Source organism: Sceloporus occidentalis, unplaced genomic scaffold (genome assembly GCF_023333645.1).
Source record: "Sceloporus occidentalis isolate IW3139 unplaced genomic scaffold, rSceOcc1.0.p SCAF_20, whole genome shotgun sequence".
Taxonomy (NCBI): domain Eukaryota; kingdom Metazoa; phylum Chordata; class Lepidosauria; order Squamata; family Phrynosomatidae; genus Sceloporus; species Sceloporus occidentalis.
Genome location: NW_028317000.1, coordinates 4,295,650 through 4,312,768, shown reverse-complemented (window position 1 = coordinate 4,312,768; position 17,119 = coordinate 4,295,650). Strand labels below are relative to the sequence as shown.

General features: G+C 46.4%; 1 protein-coding gene across 2 annotated transcripts; it reads left to right on the top strand.

Annotated features, from left to right (window-relative positions):
* The first annotated feature begins 1,072 nt into the window (after positions 1–1,072).
* LOC149301807 (one cut domain family member 2-like) lies at positions 1,073–15,114 on the top strand. 2 transcript variants are annotated; one of them, XM_089482914.1, is made up of 2 exons: positions 1,073–2,036; positions 14,792–15,114. In XM_089482914.1, the coding sequence occupies exons 1-2, from the start codon at positions 1,073–1,075 to the stop codon at positions 15,097–15,099; spliced, it is 1,272 nt and encodes a 423-aa protein (XP_089339040.1). In that variant the 3' UTR covers positions 15,100–15,114. The 2 variants fall into 2 exon arrangements, 1 of the variants encoding a protein (XP_089339040.1); XR_016272108.1 differs by having other exon boundaries at positions 1,964–2,028; positions 14,792–14,862.
* The last annotated feature ends 2,005 nt before the right edge of the window (positions 15,115–17,119 follow it).

Genomic DNA, 17,119 nt, shown 5'->3' with positions numbered 1-17,119 from the left:
ACAACGTGTGGCTATTTTGGACCTGTTTTGGTACATTTTCTTTCCTCAAAATAGGCTGAAATTGCATCTCCCTCTATGAGTCCCCATGAGCTTTAAGATCTGCAAAGGACGGTTTACACATGATTCCAAAACCGTCCCAAGACTCTGGAGAGAGCCTTCTTGGTTGTGGAGCTCCCTTCCACTGGAGGTCTGCTTGGTCTCCTCCCTGTTCCCTTTGCACCATCAATAAAGTCCTCTTTTATTGAGGGAGGCGTTTGGTTTTTAAAATGCCAAAGATAGTCACTGTGCTATCATGGTTTTGAGTGTTGAACTATGAGTCTAGAGGCCAGGGTTCGAATCCCCACCCAGCCATGGAAACCCAGCAAGTCCCACTCTTTCAGCCTCAGGGGAATACAAACCTTGCCAAGAAAACCCCAGGATAGGTTTGCCTTAGGGTTGCTATAAGGCACTCAATGCTGCAGCAGACAGAGCTTTTAATGGCAGTGTGTGTTGCATTCCTATTTTGTTAGGTTTTAAGTGTGTTTTCACTTGTGGGTTTTTTTTAAACTTGTGTTTTTAAAAACAAAGTTCAGGCGTAATTGTGTTTTAAGTTTTGTGTTATACTGGGCCCTTAATATCCGCTGGGGTTCGGTTTTAGGATTCTCGCCGTGGCTACCAAAATCTATGGATGCTCAAAGTCCCAGTATATACAATGGCATAGTAAAATGTTGTCCCTTATATAAAGTGATACAATCAAGGTTTGCTGTTTGGAATTTATGTATTTTGTGAATATTCTCAAGTTGTGGGTGCTTCAATAAATGGATAAAGAATCTGCGGATACAGAGTTCCAGCTGCTTTCTTTTGTTTCGTACTTGTGCTGTCTTCTTAAATGGCTGCAAACGTCTTGAATTCCCCACTGGGACCTTTTTCTTTCTCCTCTCTTCCTCTCTTAGGAGCTCATCCTAGATTCGAACCACCAGTCCGACCCAGTCTCCCTGTCGCTGCGGCCAGAAGTGACCGTTCCAATTGTCTCGAGTGACTGAGGTTGGGCCCTGCAGCCAAAGGAAAGATGGTGGCCTAGTGGGAGAGCACCATGAACGTCCAGCTGAGTTTGGAGAACGGTGGGAGCGGAGAGATGTCGGTCCAAGAGCAAGAATTGATGCATAGCGACAGCCGAGCCCTGCACTCGGCCCTACAGCGGCCATCTTTGGTGACCTCCGTCCTGGAGGGCAGTGAATACCACCGAGCCGAGCATGCCTTGGCCACCACACTGCACCCAGGGCTGGGTTTCGGGGGCGACTCACCCACCTCTGGGGCTGGCAACAGCTACACCACCTTGACCCCTCTCCAGCCTTTGCATGAGAAGTTCCACCACCAACATCACCATCACCACCACCATCACCAGTGCCTGCCTATGGGCAACGTCATCGGGAGCTTCACCCTCATGCGAGAAGACCGGGGCTTGGGCTCCGGTGGGAACTTTTATAGCCCATACCACAAGGAGATTGGCATGGGGCAAAGCCTCTCCTCACTGCCCAGCCCACAGCTGGGGCCCATGCACAACTACACCGGGCACTCAGCCGCCGGGCATCTGGGCAATGAGAAGATGGTCATCGGCAATGGCTTTGACGCCCACTCAACCGCCATGTTTGGCCGGATGGAGCAACACTTCCCGCGGGAGATGTCTCCCTCCCAGAGCTCCACCATGGCCTCCCCCAATGCCATGAGCCAAACCCCCTACGGCCACCCCCGGTCGGACCTGAACTCGCGGCCCAACCCGCCCATCGCCACGCAAACTACGGTCCTCTCCAGCCAACTGGAGGAGATCAACACCAAAGAAGTGGCCCAGCGCATCATCGCCGAGCTCAAGAGGTACAGCATTCCCCAAGCCATCTTCGCGGAGAGGGTCCTCTGTCGCTCCCAGGGGACCCTCTCAGATCTTCTGAGGAACCCCAAGCCATGGAGCAAACTCAAGTCCGGGAGGGAGACCTTCAAGCGGATGTGGCGGTGGTTGCAAGAACCCGAGTTCCAGCGGATGGCAGCTTTAAGGTTAGAAGGTAAGATAATTTTTTATCGACCGCCAGAACAGGGGGGACCCAGGCTGGAACAATACAAGGAATTGGGGAGGCCAGGGTCTGAGATGGAAGCCGCCATCCACAGAGGGTCCAATTTCTGAGCAGAGGTGGGATTAGACTCCATGCGTGTTGTTAGAAATTGGGTTAATTGACTTTTTGGAAACCGTGGATGTTTCCTGATTGTTTTGATTGCCTTGGTTTTAGGTTGGAAACTCCCTTGTTATCACTGGTCTCTCAATAGAGTCAAATTATATTTTGGGATGAAGCTCTGTCCGACAAAACAGGACAACCTTTTGCACAAGCGTGCCCATGACTGAGTTGTAAATAGGACACCATCCAAACTGGACGGGTGGGGAATATTCCTGACCAAATGTTCTTCCATGCAGCTTAGATGAGGTGCAGGTTCACTGTGAAAGGATCGGAGGAGGAAAGGAGTCAAAGTCTTTAGGGGTGAGCCTAGATATGTTGCTACCGGGGCAATCTTCCAACAGGGACTTCTTCATCTTCTGTTTCACAGTCTTCACTATTGAGAACGGTCTTCAAAATGGCTAGGCCATCTTTCCTCCAAAGCCATCAGAGGGTGGTTGGTCATGGCCCAGCTCCCAAGTACCCTGTGAAGTTGGTTAGACCCCCAAGGGATAGGATCTGGCCCATGTTTCTCCAGTAAACATGGTCAGAGATTTGAATCTGGGTCCTTCTAGATGTCCAAGATGTCTTTGTCTAAGAGTTGATGGGCCTCACATGCCACTTGGACCAAAATCACCAAAAGCAAGCACCGATGAAGAGTGAGAGAAAGACCAGACATCTATGGTCCAATATGGTATTTCAATAATGGCCGAGAAGATAGTCCAAAAGGTAGCCCACAAGCAGGACATGAGGCCACCAGTATGCAGAGATATACTTTCTCTGACACTGTCCAGACCAGGGGTAGGCAACCTTTTTGAGCCGGGGGCCGGGTTGCTGTCCCTCAGACAACTGGGGGGCCAAAGCCAAAAAATAAATAATTATTTTTTTTTTTTAAAAAGTAAATATATAAATAAACCAGGACAAATGTAGGACAAAATTTTCAAATGGAAGACACTTTTTTTAAAAATGGAGGACACGTGAAAAAATTTGCAGATTTTTAAAAAAATGTTAATATAAATGCATATTTCTGAGGCTTCTATAGACAATTGCCCCCTAAAGGCCCCGGCGGCAATCGGCGGCAGGACTGGGCTGGGGCCGGTCCCAAGGCCTCGCCGGGCTGCATCCGGCCCGCGGGCCGCAGGTTGCCTACCCCTGGTCCAGACTAATCTGATATCTGATATGAATCTGATAAAAGCCATATCCTTCCCAAAACACATGATGCCATTGTGTGAAGCTGCTCCCACAGCTTTTCTGGCTTGGCTTCCCTGCTACGGCTACCGCCACCTGTCCCCCTTATTCCACCCAAGGGATTCTGGGGTATTTTATTCCTGTTTGTGGGGAAATCCATTTGACGGATCCCCCAGCCCTGAACCAGAATCCCCATAGGTGAAAGCAACATCAAGGAAATAGAAACATTGAATCATAGAACCATATAGTTGGAAAAAACTTCAAGGGCCATCATCTCCAACCCATTCTGCAATGCAGGATGGATTTCACGGCCTTGGATTCATGGCCCAGATTTTAAAAAGAAAACATAGCAGCAGTCTCTAGTGTGAAATAAGTCTGCTATTTGGGGGAGGGCATGGAAGGTACCCAAAATTGGGGTGCCAAGCAGGGAGCAACAGAGCTCAATCCCCTACTCCTCTGCTAAGAGATGCTGGTAGCTTCTATGTCAATGAGATGGACCAAAACCATTTTGAGTCCAAACAGGGAAGGCGTTATCCAAGGGGCCAAACTATTAAACATTTTCAGCACTTTGGACACCTCTGTTGAAGTTCATCGTAAACCCCAGAATGGATTGACCACCAACTTGAAAAATAAGCTTCCAGCCACTGTCGCAGGCAAGGAGGACCCATCGCATTTTTTGACCACAACTCCCACCATCCTTGGTCACTGGTCTTGCTGTGGTTGGAACCAATGGGAGTTCGGGACCATTTTGGGCTCTCGTTCTCCATCTCCATCCCTGGGTGAACATAGGAGTCAGACCGGGTTGTTCATTTCTTGTACAGCAGTGGTTCCCAAACTTTTGGTCCTCCAGATGTTTTGGACTTCAGGTCCCAGAATTCCTGACTGCTGACCAAGCTGGCTGGGGCTTCTTGGGGTTTAAGTCCGAAAGGCCTGGAGGATTAAAGTTTGGGAACCAGTGTTCTAGAGGGAATGCTGTAGTCTCTCCTAGGCCTACAAAATGGCTGAGGAAAGTGCCCATGTTTAGAAATCGACTTGCCTGTTGGAGCCGCACACTCTGGTGGAGGGTAGCTTTCCATTTAAGATGTATCTCCCCGTCTCTCGCACTCGCAACCACAGACAGCTGAGGGATGGAGACGCCTGGAAGAGAGTTAAAAAAAAAACCTCAAGCCTAGCAGAGTTAATTTTCTTTTTTAAAGGAGAAAGGAAAGAGCACCAGAGAGGCGAAAGGTCACCATTATGTCGACTTCTTGAAAACTGTTAAGTCTTGAATATTGGAACGCTGAATGAATAATCACCCTCTTGGATCCATTATTCCCGGGTAATCTGAATCGCTATTGATTAGGCTTTTTGCAATAGAGAAGTATCCAATATCCATAAGAGAGGAGTCGGGGAGGATGGGCGGCGGTCGGGGGGGGAAGGAGAGGTTGCAAAAATAAAAGGAAATCTTTGACGTATTATTTATAGATCTCTCCGCTCAGTCTTTTTCCTTGTATTGTTCCACCTCTCCCTCGAATATGTTCTCCCCTCCGAAATTTCTCCTCCTTCACCTGTTCCTTTGCCAACCTTACTGATATTAAATAGAATAATAAGCAAAATAATAACCTTGCTGATAGTCCTTCCTAACTACCCACGGACATTGTTCAATAAAGCAGAATTGATATCCCCCTATTCCAAATTCAAATCCCTTCCCCTGGTTTATCCCAGATGCTGTGTTGGATTTGGTTGCATCAGGACGATGCGTTTGTGTGTCAAAAATAAAAACACATTCAGTGCATATGTCAGAGATGGAGACTTAAAAAGGTTTGCAAATTCGCTGTGCCGATTTCAGCTGCCTCCATCCAGCGAAGACACACTGACCTGGGAAGAATATAATGGGATTTCTCCTGAATAACTCTTGACAGGGTTGTGCTTTTAGGCCAAGATTTGTGTAGTTGTGATCCCCATTAAGCCTTTTTCTTTTCTGAGGAGGGTTGTATACTTATATGAGTTTACCGTCACTGTGAAAAATATGCATTTCCCCGATGCAAACAGCATCAAAAAGTCAGGCTTGGATTCGGAAAGGAAGTCTACATTTTCTTTTTCAATCAGGTCAAGAATTTCACTTGGGTTCCCTCTACAAACCAGACTCTTGTAAGGGCTTTTTAAACCTCTCTGGGAGAAAGAAGAGTGGGAAAAGGTGTAGAAAAGGGAAGGAAGTGTGGAATAGAGTGAAGGAAGAGTATTAATATTATTATTAGATATTTATATCCCACCCTTTTTCCAAACCTGTGACTCAAGAGTGGCTTGCAAGATTAAAAATGGCACAATTACAAACACAGAAAAGCATTACACTAAAACAGAATCGAACCACTACAATATTAAACATTTCCTGCAATCAAAGAGGCAAAGAATTTGAGTTTTTATCTGGGAATAAAAGAGGTGAAGACACAGGGACAGGAAGGATAAACGTGTGTGTATATGGGCAGCATAGGCTGGATCTGCACTGCAGAATTAATCCAGTTTGACGCTGCTTTGACTGTCACGGCTCCATCCTATGGGATACTGGGATTTGTCGTGGCAATAGCTCACCAAATTACGCCCGGTTGTCACCACCCACCTTGTTACCCAGCCATGTCCCCTGTCGAAAGGACAGCCATTTTGCGCCGTTCCCATTATCATTATTATTATTACAGTGAGCACTTAGTATCTGCTGAGGTTTAGTTCCAGGACCCCCCTTGGATACCAAAATCCTTGGATGCTCAAGTCCCCTTAAATACAATGGGGTATTATTATTACTACTACTATTATTATTATTACAGTGGGCCCTTGGTATCTGCTGGGGTTTGATTCCAGGACCACCTGTGGATACCTACATCTATGGATGCTCAAATCGCATTATATACAATGTTGTAGTAGAATGGGATTTTACCTAAAATAGCAAAATCAAGGTTTCCTTTCTGGAATATATATATATATATATATATATATATATATATATATTCAAAGGTGAAGTCAAAGGCTTTCATGGCCGGCATCCATAGTTTTTTATGGGTTTTTCGGGTTATCTGGCCATGTTCTAGAAGAGTTTATTCCTGATGTTTCGCCAGCATCTATGGCTGGCATCTTCATTCTCTGAAGATTCACAGATGCTGAAATCTGTGGCTGGCATGTGGGCGAAACGTCAGGAATAAACTCTTCTAGAACATGGCCACATAGCCTGAAAAACCCATAGAAAACTATTTTCAAGCTGTAGATGCTTGAATCCGTGGATAAAAAATTCCATGGATAAGGAGGGCTGACCGTAATTGTTTATATAGAGCCATCCATGGACATGGTTCTTTACAGTTATAAAACAATACATTTGTTTTATTTATTACAAAGACTCCAGAAGGTCCATGCCCAGCCTAAATCAGCGGGCCGCTCCTCAGTTCCTCTGCCAACCCAACGTCTAATTGTTCGGTCCATCCAATATGCTGGGAAAACCCACGCCAAGAAGAGATGAGCAGAGAAAGAACGTACCCAGAGGAATCGATGTCTCTATACTTAGATATGCTGAGCCGCTGTTATTCTAATACTATTTCCAGCGCGGTGGCGAGCCCTGTCAGACGATGACCATAAAGAGAGGCTTCACTCTGCTGACCGTCGCAAATGATATATAATGGCCAGGTCCGCCTTGATGGGAAATTAAAAGATTTTCTTTAAAAAGAAAGATCGCTTAGTGCTCGCTCGCTCGCTCACTTTTAACCGATTCATTAAAAGACGGCTCTGAAAGCCTTTGAAGAAGTGGAAGCAAATCCACGCTAAAATTATTAGCGTTCCTGTTGTCATTACTGTTACAGGTTGAGTCTCCTTTGTGCCCAAATCCGACACAGTCCAAAATCCAAAATGCTCCAGAATGGTGGCTGAGAGAGTGAAACTTTTGCTTGCTGATGGTTCAGCGTATGCCAGCTTTGTTTCATGTGCCAATCGATTTAAAATGTCGTCCATAAATTCATACACAGGCTATGCGCATAAGGTGCATATGAAACATAAACCAATGTCATGTTCAGGCTTGGGTCCATCTCCAAGTTCTCTAAGGTTGTATATGGAAATATTCCAAAATTCAAGCAATAATAATAATCTGAAGCCCATCTGGTTCCAAGCTTTTCAGATAAGGGAGACTTAGTCCTCCATATTGGTGGGCTTGCCATTCGTGGACTGGAGTATCCATGGATTGCCCCACCCCATTCTCCTCAATGGCAGCATGCGCACACAGCTGCGCCGATGCCATGGCACACACATTGCACCACCACTGACTTTAATGGGACTTGAGGTCCTGCAGTATTTAGGTTGTGTGAAAACCCTGCGGATATGAAGGGCTGACTGTAATGGCAATAGTTATTACATTAATAACTTGCAAAATTAAAATTACACCTTTAAATTTCAACATCATATGCGCAGCCTGAGCATGAGCGCTAGCATTTTAAAGGACCCGAGCGAACCAGAGCCACAGCCCATTTCTTCCAAAGGCAGACTAAAGTTTGGGGACCATGGCATTCTCCAGTGTGGTCCAAATCCCTCGCACCCCCGTTGTGATGTCTCTGCTGTTTTCCAAAGTTTCTCAAGACTAGAAGGCCCATATGGGGAAATACGGGCTTATGGAAAAATTGGGCCTTAGTCCTAGAGGGCTTTGTAGGTCGAAACCAGCACTCTGACTTGTGCCCAGAAATGGACCTGTGGCCAGTGATGCTTTTCCAACAAGGTGGTTGTTTGTTCATTCTTGTTGTGTGCCTTCAAGCCAACTTATGGCAACCCATAAGGGGTTTTACTTAGCAAGATTTGTTCAGAGAGGGCTTGCTTTTGCCCCCTGCTCTGGCTGAGAGAATGTGACTTGCCCAAGCGGGTTTTATCATGGTGAAGAGGGAGTTGGAACCCTGATCTCCAGAGCCGTAGTCCAACATTCGAACCTGTCGGTCAGCAGTCTTGCTCCTGATGTGGCAGTGCCACTTTCTGGGCATTGCGAGGGGCTGTGTCGCTTGTGCCGAGAGTGACCGCCTGCTTATTAGTAGCTAATGAAGTTGTCACAGGGGTGGCAATGATGGAGCAATCATTAAGACGGTCATGCACCCGGGGTGCCCAAGGAAGTCAGGCAAGGCATTGACGCCGCCTTTTCCTCTCTCCTCACCAAGTGTGAGCAATTTCTGAAGGACCTGAGTGCTGAGTCTAATAAAAAATTCATAAAATGGATGCAGTCACGGAGGGCGTTTCATAAAATGGCACCCTCAGCCCCTTAACACTCAGCTTTGTTTCACTGTTTCTGCTTTGCTCATGGCCGGGCAACCTCTGGGATGCTCTAGACTTCAACTCCCATTGCTCCCAGTTACTGGCTGAATGGGCATCAAAGCTCAAAACGAACAGGGAAAGTCACAGGTTTCTCTTTCCTGGGTTAAGCGGATTTTCCAAGTGGATACTTGGGGGGAAAACCCGGTATCAATAATCTTGGGTTAAGAGGGTTTTCTGAGCGGATACTCAGGAATAAACCCAATATCGATTATCCCAGATTAAGAGGGTGTTGTGAGTGAATACTCAGCAAAAAAACCCAGTATCGATTATCCCAGGTTAACTTAATCAGGTGCATTCAGGATGCATGTGAACAATGGAGATTCAACCTAGATTATTTTCACCGTCTGAATAGCCCCATCATCTATATTCAAGTCCTGGCACACGCGAGGAACCAAACTCGCAGAGATGCAGTTCCGTAATGTGACTAAGAATACTGGAATGAATAAGTCGCATTAAAAACAAGAACGTCTGAATAACCCCAAAATCCCAGAGACATTTCTAGATGTTTCAGCCATGCCCAACTGGAGGATGACTGGGCAATCGTGATCATGGCAGCGCCTAGGGACGAAAATCCATATTTTAAGATATGGGCCATCTCCCATTTTGACCAGCCCTATGCCTATATTATGTGCATATGTTATATGCAGCTACTGTATGTAGTATCCCTAGGGTGGGGAAGGGGGAAAGAAAACCATCGTTTTTATTCCAACGCGCCCCCCCTTTCTACCGCCCTCGACCTACTGAGGGACTTCATATAAGAGAAGCCATTGATTTTTATTTTCAGAGGCAGTTACAAGCGAGGGAACGGCACAGTCCCCCAGAATTCCCTCTGCTCTGGTCCGCAGGGTGTTTTGTTCTGCAAAGCAAAAAATTGATTTTTTTATTCCTGTTTTGATTGGCCTAAAATTGCCCCTTTCTCCACTTCTCCCTCCCAATGTGTGCCTTTTTCCAGGATGGGGGGAGAGAGAGAAAGAAAGAGAGAAAGAGAGGGTGAGGATGGGGGAGAGCTTACGCATTCCTGGTTTACTACGATGGCGATGTGACCCAATTCTTTATTGCAAAAAAACCACCTTTCAGATCATTTTGTATTCCCGTCGCAAGCAGCCCAAGTGTGCAGCTCCATGATGGAGAGAACCAGATCCCATCTTCTCTCAGGAGGGAGGAATTCGGAGAAAGCGAGCCAAGCCACATTCAGCTAGGATAGCAAGAAAAACAACACAAAATCAGTCCCCGTGGTCCCCGTTGATGAACGGAGGGATATCTAGTAACCACACATTATCAGTTTTGATCATTGCAGAATCCAGATTGGAAAGATTTTGGTGTCCAAGGCCTTTTTTTTAAAATCAGCAAGTAGTGAAATCCACTTAAAAGTGATGCCTTCAAACCGGGGGGACTCATAGCTGCAGGTTTTAGATTTGAGTGTTGAACTATTGACTCTAAAGACATAGTTGACTGGGGGCAAGTCACACTCTCTCAGCCTCAGGGGAAGGCAATGGCAAACCTCCTCTGAACCAATATTGCCAAGAAAAACCTATGATATCTTAGGGTTGCAATAAGTCAGAAATGACTTGAAGGCATACAGCACCAACAAAGGCCTAAGTAACGGGCTGGAGGCAACAGACCCTGCCTGGTCTTGGAAGCTAAGCAGCATCAGCCCTAGACTTGGATGGGAGACCATCAACAAATACCAGGTGATTTAGGCTATATTTCAGAGGAAGGACCTTTTGTTGGTTACCAAGACCTCTCATGGATACCAAAATCCATGGATTCTCAAGTCCCTTTAAATACAATGGTTTAGCAAAGCAGTGTCCCTTATATAAAATGGCAAAATCAAGGTTTGCTTCTTGGAGGGCAGTATTTTCAAGGCATGGGTGGTTGGATCCATGGATGGAGAATCTGTGGATATGGAGGGCTGACTCTATTCCTTGAAAAACCCTATGAAATCTGTGGGGTCGATGGGCGACTTGAAGGCACATCCGCACATATATTCGGCTAGACGCTGACAGAAGACCAATCGATAGCACGCACTGCAAAAGCATGTATGAAATTGAAAGAAGAGCAAATAAGGCTAGCATTCTATCTTGAAGCTCCAAGGATGTGCGAAAGGTATTTCCAACCTTCTGCGCTCCTAGAAATGATCACTTTGGCCTGGCCATAAGATAGATGGTTTGGAAGTCATTTGGACCACTACTGAGGGAAGGAGGAATATAAAAGTGTACACTAAAGCAGAGCTAAAAGAGGCATTAAGCAACACCTTGATGCAACACCTGTCCAAAATAGTACCCCATCTTTCCACGTGTCGAAAAGTGGGATCCCCCTTTTCTCTTTCTCCCGAGCGCAGGGCATGCCATGGATCCTGCTTGGCAAGGGTTAACGCAAAACTGGCTGTTCTTTGCAGCAAGAGTAGCTTGGATCTGATCAATATTTTCTATCAGCGTGCAGCCAAACCAGAGGAGCAAAGGCGGGGAAGGGGGGACATGATCAGCTCGGTTGGGAAGAGCCGAGAGGGTGGGAGGCAGATGGGAGAGCGAAGGGAGCCGGTCACGTTTCAGGGCCAGAAGACAGAGGAGGAAGAAAAAGAAGAGATCAAAGCTTGCTTTTTAAAAGGGAAAAAGGTCTTGCCACCTTGCGTGGACATTATCACACACCGCCATGGATAGTACACTCCAGATCCATGGATTTTTAATTCAAACACCCAAAAAGATATACATTCCAAAAAGCAAACCTTGATTTTGCTATTTAATATAAGGCACACCATTTTATTATGCCTTGAGCATCCACGGATTTTGGTAGCCACAAGGATTCCTGGAACCAAACCGAGTGGATACCAAGTGGATATTGCTATTTCATTGTTCATTTCATTATTATTATTATTATTATTGGTAGTATTTTTACTATGTGAAAGGCTGAAACCAAGGGCCAAGACACGCTTCACAAAAATAGGTTTTGCTTTATTTACCATGGGTGCAATTTACGGCATCCTAGGGGTTGTAGATTATAATTTGGGGTGGCACTAGAGCTCTCTGGGTGAGAAATTTAACTACCCCTTCCCTGAACTACAAATCCCAAGACTATCTAGGATGGAACCGTGGAATCATAGCACTATAACTGTGTCTTGTGGAAGGGACTCTAGACAAGATTTCTTTCTTTCTCGACTGCCGGTGTCACGCTCCTCCAAAGTTTCCCCGCCAAGTTGCTAATTAAAATAATAGACTCGTTTAGAAAGAAGAAAACGTGCAAGGTTTTAACACGGGCCGATAAAATCGGAGCCCATTAAATGTTAATGGAGACCTGCTGCCAGGTTGCTTAATAACATCTTAGCTTTGCAAAATTACATCTTGTTCTAATATTATGAATTGGACCTCTGTGGCAATGGATGTTGTTTTCTTCTCTTACCGTTGCTTTTTCCCCCCCTCACATCAAATCGGTTTTTATGCCCGTTCTTAGCAGCTGCCAAGACGATGGTCCTAGGGAAAGGAACAGAAAGGATTGCCAACTGGTAAGGGAAAGTGATGACCTGGTTGCTCTTATGCTTTCAAATAGAAATTAGCAGATTCACACTTTCTGTGGCATCAGGTTAAGTTAGTGCTACTCAGTTGGTAGGAAGGCAACCACTTTAGCTATCAGTTTTAGAAAGTTGTCAGGTGTAGATCAATGATTCCCAAACTCTGGTCCTCCAGGTTTTTGGACCTCATCTCCCAGAAACCTTTGCCAGCTTGGCCAACAATCCCAGGAATCCTGGGCGCTGGGCTCCAAAACATCTGGAGGACCAAGGTTTGGGAACCACTGTGTAGATGATGGTTGTTGTTGTTGTGTGCGCCTCCAAGTCATTTCCAATTTACGGCAATCCAAAGGTGAACCTGTCATGGGGTTTTCTTGGCAAGATTGGTTCAGAGGTGGATTGCCATTGCTCTCTTCTGAAGCTGAGAGAGTGTGATTTGCCCATGATCATAGTGTGGACTTCCATGGCTCAACTGGGATTCGAACCCTGGTCCATAGTCCAATGCTCAAACTACTATGCCACATTATTTTATTTACGATCCACTTCTCCCCAAGGCTCAAGGGAAGGTATCACATAGATTAAAATACATTATATAACTGACCATTAATTACATGTTAATACTCACAAACATGGGATTTAAATGACCACTACTCCTTAAAATCAGCCAAATTAAAATATATCTATTTGGAAATCATTGCTTTAAATGAAGTATGACTAGGGTTCGGCTAAAATTAGAAAGAGTCGGTGGGTGGAGAAGTAGGGCTTGCAGATTTGGTTAGGGCCTCCCTCATTTTCCCATTTCAAACACTGGTTAAACACAGAATTGTAAAGTTGGAAGAGACCTCCAGGGATTCATCCAATCCAACCCCATTCTGCCACGCAGGAATACACAATCAAACAACAACCACAACCACAAAAGGTCTAGGAGTCAACTCTGGTTTTCAGCCTGGCAACCCAAATTTACACGGCTGCCTTAAAGATGCCGCATTGACCACCATCCCAACCAAAGACATTGGCAATAGTCTCCCATTCCTACAGAGTCCCTTTGCAAAGAGAGAAAGTTGTTCCAAATTGCATTTTTTGGAGATGGGGCAGGAAAGAAAGAGAGAAGGGCCAATCCCAGTTGCAAATGGGTTCTGGAAGATTCCAGTAAGTGCGTCTAAAGAGAAGAAGACACCAGGAAGTTTTGTACGGCTCACTCAAGACACAGAAGAGGGTTTTCTTTTGCTGGGGAAAGCTATACGCCGGGCTGGGAAAGGGCAACGTCGAGGAGGCAAGGAAGGAGACAGAAGACTTCAGTCACCAGAGCTATTGATTTGGCATTAAATTTCCTCTCCTCCAACCCCACAAACTCATCCTTCCACTCTCCTGGCCACACCGTTAAATGCATAAAAGCAGAGTGCAATGGAGACGTGGGCTTTAAGGTCATTCCCCGGCTAAAATAGAAAACCTCTTTTCTCTTTTCTTTTCCTCTCTCACATAGCCACTAAGGACTGGCCTTATCACAGGGGTGTCACTAGGGAGTGTGGGGAGTATGGAATGTACCAGGTGACACCCCAGAAGAAGGGTGACACCTGGTTGGGCCCTTCCTGGCTTCACCGTGGAGGAGTCCTCCTCCTCACAAGGAGACCTCCACTGCAGCGGTGAAGGAGAGAGTCATGTGTGCCATTTTGACCACCACTGCCCCCCTGGCAGCCCCACACACACGAGTGACACCAGGGTAGTCTCCTCCTTTGGAGGTTTTCAGGCAGAGTCTGGATGGCCATCTGTCGGGGTGCTTGGATTGTGTCTTCCTACATGGCAGAATGGGGTTGGGCTGGATATTCCTTGGGGTCTCTTCCAAGTCTATGAATCTATGATTCAGGTGTCCTGACTGTAGTGAATGATTGTAGTGCTCACTCGTCCTCCATCTTAACCCCTATGTCCACAGCCAGGCTGCCTCTGCAAAATTGGGGAGGATGGCCCCATTGCAGAGTGTTGCCCAGCTCCCCCTTTCCTTCCAGAAACAAAGGGCAGGGTAACCCCCTGGCTGTCTCGCCCATCTGCCCATCCACATGCCCTCCTGGGCCCTTGTGCGTCTGGGCAAACAGGTGGGCACGGCAGGGGAAGGAAAAGGGGCAGAGTCATCCGCTGCTGCCACCGCTGCCCCACACTGGGTGATACCAACCCTCATGATGCCACTGCCCTATCATTAGGCAGACTGAAGCAGCCATCATGGACATCAGGTTTTTGGGGAATCTTGAAAGAAGGGACAAGGAAGGCATAGCAATTTAATTTGTTGTTGTCATTTTGCTACCAAAACATACCCTCCAATATTTCACAGATGAAAACCGAGACATGTGTGGTCAAGATGGCGTTATTTAGGAGGAAGGAGAGGAGAGGCTGCAGCAGTTTGCTTTTGCCTGAATTTGAAGGGAAGGGGAAGACTCTGCTCCTTCCTCCCTTCTCTCCTTTGATGAGTTAATTGAATGCAAAGACTTCTGCACACAGTTTGCAGCAATGGAAATAATCCCATTAACTGATTTTAAATGTTATTTCCTTTCGCTTGGGGTATGCAATACCATGACTGATAAGTTTTTCTTCTCTCTTTTTGTCCTTTCTTTCATTGTTGCCTTGCCAGCCTGCAAAAGGAAAGAGCAAGATCAAAGCAAAGCCGACAGAAACCACGTCCCTAAGCGCCACCGGCTGGTCTTCACTGACATCCAGCGCCGCACGCTCCACGCCATCTTTCACGAGAACCAACGGCCTTCCAAAGACCTTCAGATCACCATTGCCCAGCAGCTGGGCCTGGAGCTGTCCACCGTTAGCAACTTCTTCATGAACGCGCGGCGACGGAGCCTGGACAAATGGATGGAGGAAGGGCGGTCTCCGTCGACGGCGGGCCACACCGCTAACAGCTCCTCGGCCGTCACATGTACCAAAGCATAACGGGCAATGCCTCGACCCTTTCCCCCTGACTCTCCTTTTACACCAAAGATGGCAGAACGTGGCGCTTGACCAAGCAGCCAAGATGGCGGAACGCGGCGCTTGGTCAAGCTGCCAAGATGGCGGAACATGGTGTTTGGCCAAGCATCCAAAATGGCGGAACGCAGCATTTGGCCAAGCACCCAAGATAGCGGAATGTGGCGCTTGGTCAAGCTTCCAAGATGGCGGAACGTGGCGCTTGGCCTAGCAGCCAAGATGGCGGAACAAAACTTGGCCAGGAAGTCAAGATGGCAGAACGCAAACTTGGCCCACATGTTCCAAGGGCAAGGGAGGGCGGGAGGGGGGAAAATGCATTATGATTTTATTTCCCTTTGGATTTAACCGGAAACACAAGCTGGATCCTTGCGGCGTTTCATCGCCTAGACTCTTGCGAGGGTTACACCAAGACGAATCGGGGAAAGGGAAGGTGAAGAGTAACCTTCTCCGCTTGTGAAGAAGAGGAAGAATGGCCCTGGAAGGTCAAGGCTGTCTCGAGAACTTTATAATTTCTCTCTTTTTTGGGCTTCTTTGTTCCCCTTTGCAACCTTGTTCTGTGTTTGGTTCCTACCGGGGAGGCAGTGCCATCTCGTGGCTAGAGGCAGGAAAGGGAAGGAAAATAGCGGCAGAGAGGGTCCGAACTGATGCTTTCGCTCAACTTATGGGGAGGAGAGAAAGGAGCCAAGTCCTTTCTATCTTACCTGGGGTTATCTGAAATAATTCAATCTGTAGCCAAAGAGATAGATGCCAAAACGCAAGCCAAAGACAATGAGTTGGACTAAACTCCTTCTTAATAGCAATTTGGGTGAGAAACTCATTTATTATTAGTAGTAGCATTTACATCCTCACTTACTAGTAGTAGCAGCATTTACATCCCACCTTTTCACCTGGTGAGGGCAAGTTGGTTGCCTCCATCATCATCATCACCATTGTTGTTATATTTATTTGTATCCTGCTTTCCCCCCAAAGCTGGGACTTAAAGCAGCCTACAATCTAAAAGCACAGTATACTTACAAGCTTTACAAAATTGTCAGTTAAAATGGAATTAAAACTATTGCAGTATTATTCTGCTATATCCTCGCAACAACCCTGTGAAGTAGGGCAGGCGGAGCGCATGAGAGGAAGTCAGAGAGTAGAGGCACAGGTTTCTGCAGCGGATTTTGTCGCTCAGCCTGCTTTAGGGTGCATCTATACTGTGGCAATAATGCAGTTTGACACCACTTTATGTGCTGAAGCTTTATCCTATAGATTTGTATTTTTGCAGGGTCTTTAGCCTTCTCTGCCAAAGAGTGCTGGTGCCTCGCCAGATCCTATTGTAGAAATCCTATTGTAAAGTGGTGTCAAATTGCATTCTTTCTAGAGTGCAGATGTTCCCTAAGTCAAGGGTTACTTCTTTAAGCACGGCCAGATTAAAAGTTGCAATTCAATCATTCCTTGACCAGGGTCCTTCTCGCTTTTAACACCGGCAGGCAGTAATTCAAAAGGGTGAAGCTTTCCCTATGATAAAGATGGAGCAATAGCATGCTTCACCTCTGGAATTTCTGCCTGTTGTCACCCTTGCTTTTCCTAACCCACTTGGGCTACTCCACTTGTTTCTTGCTCCTAAAATTAAGAGATTTAGTTCCTTCTCGTATTTAGGAGCAGGGAAAAAAATGCTGTTCCTTTGCAAAACGTGAGGAAAGAGGCAACCATGGAGCCATGATAGATAAAGTAGTGTCAAACTGCTTTACCTCTGCAGCCTGGATACATCCAAAGTCTGTCTGGTTCCCCCACCGCCTCCAAAGTAGAATTTCTGGTTCTGTTTTGTTGTTACTTATCCCTCGTTTCATTGTATTTTTTGGCTTCAGGCACTTTCTTGGCCTCCTCTTCAAGGTGAAGGGTTGCGCTGTGCAGGGGACACAAACCACAACGGAGTCAAACCGGACAGACTTAAACTAAGCATTTATACGTTGTTTTTAGAGCGTTCTTCAAAAACGGGTTTGCATTT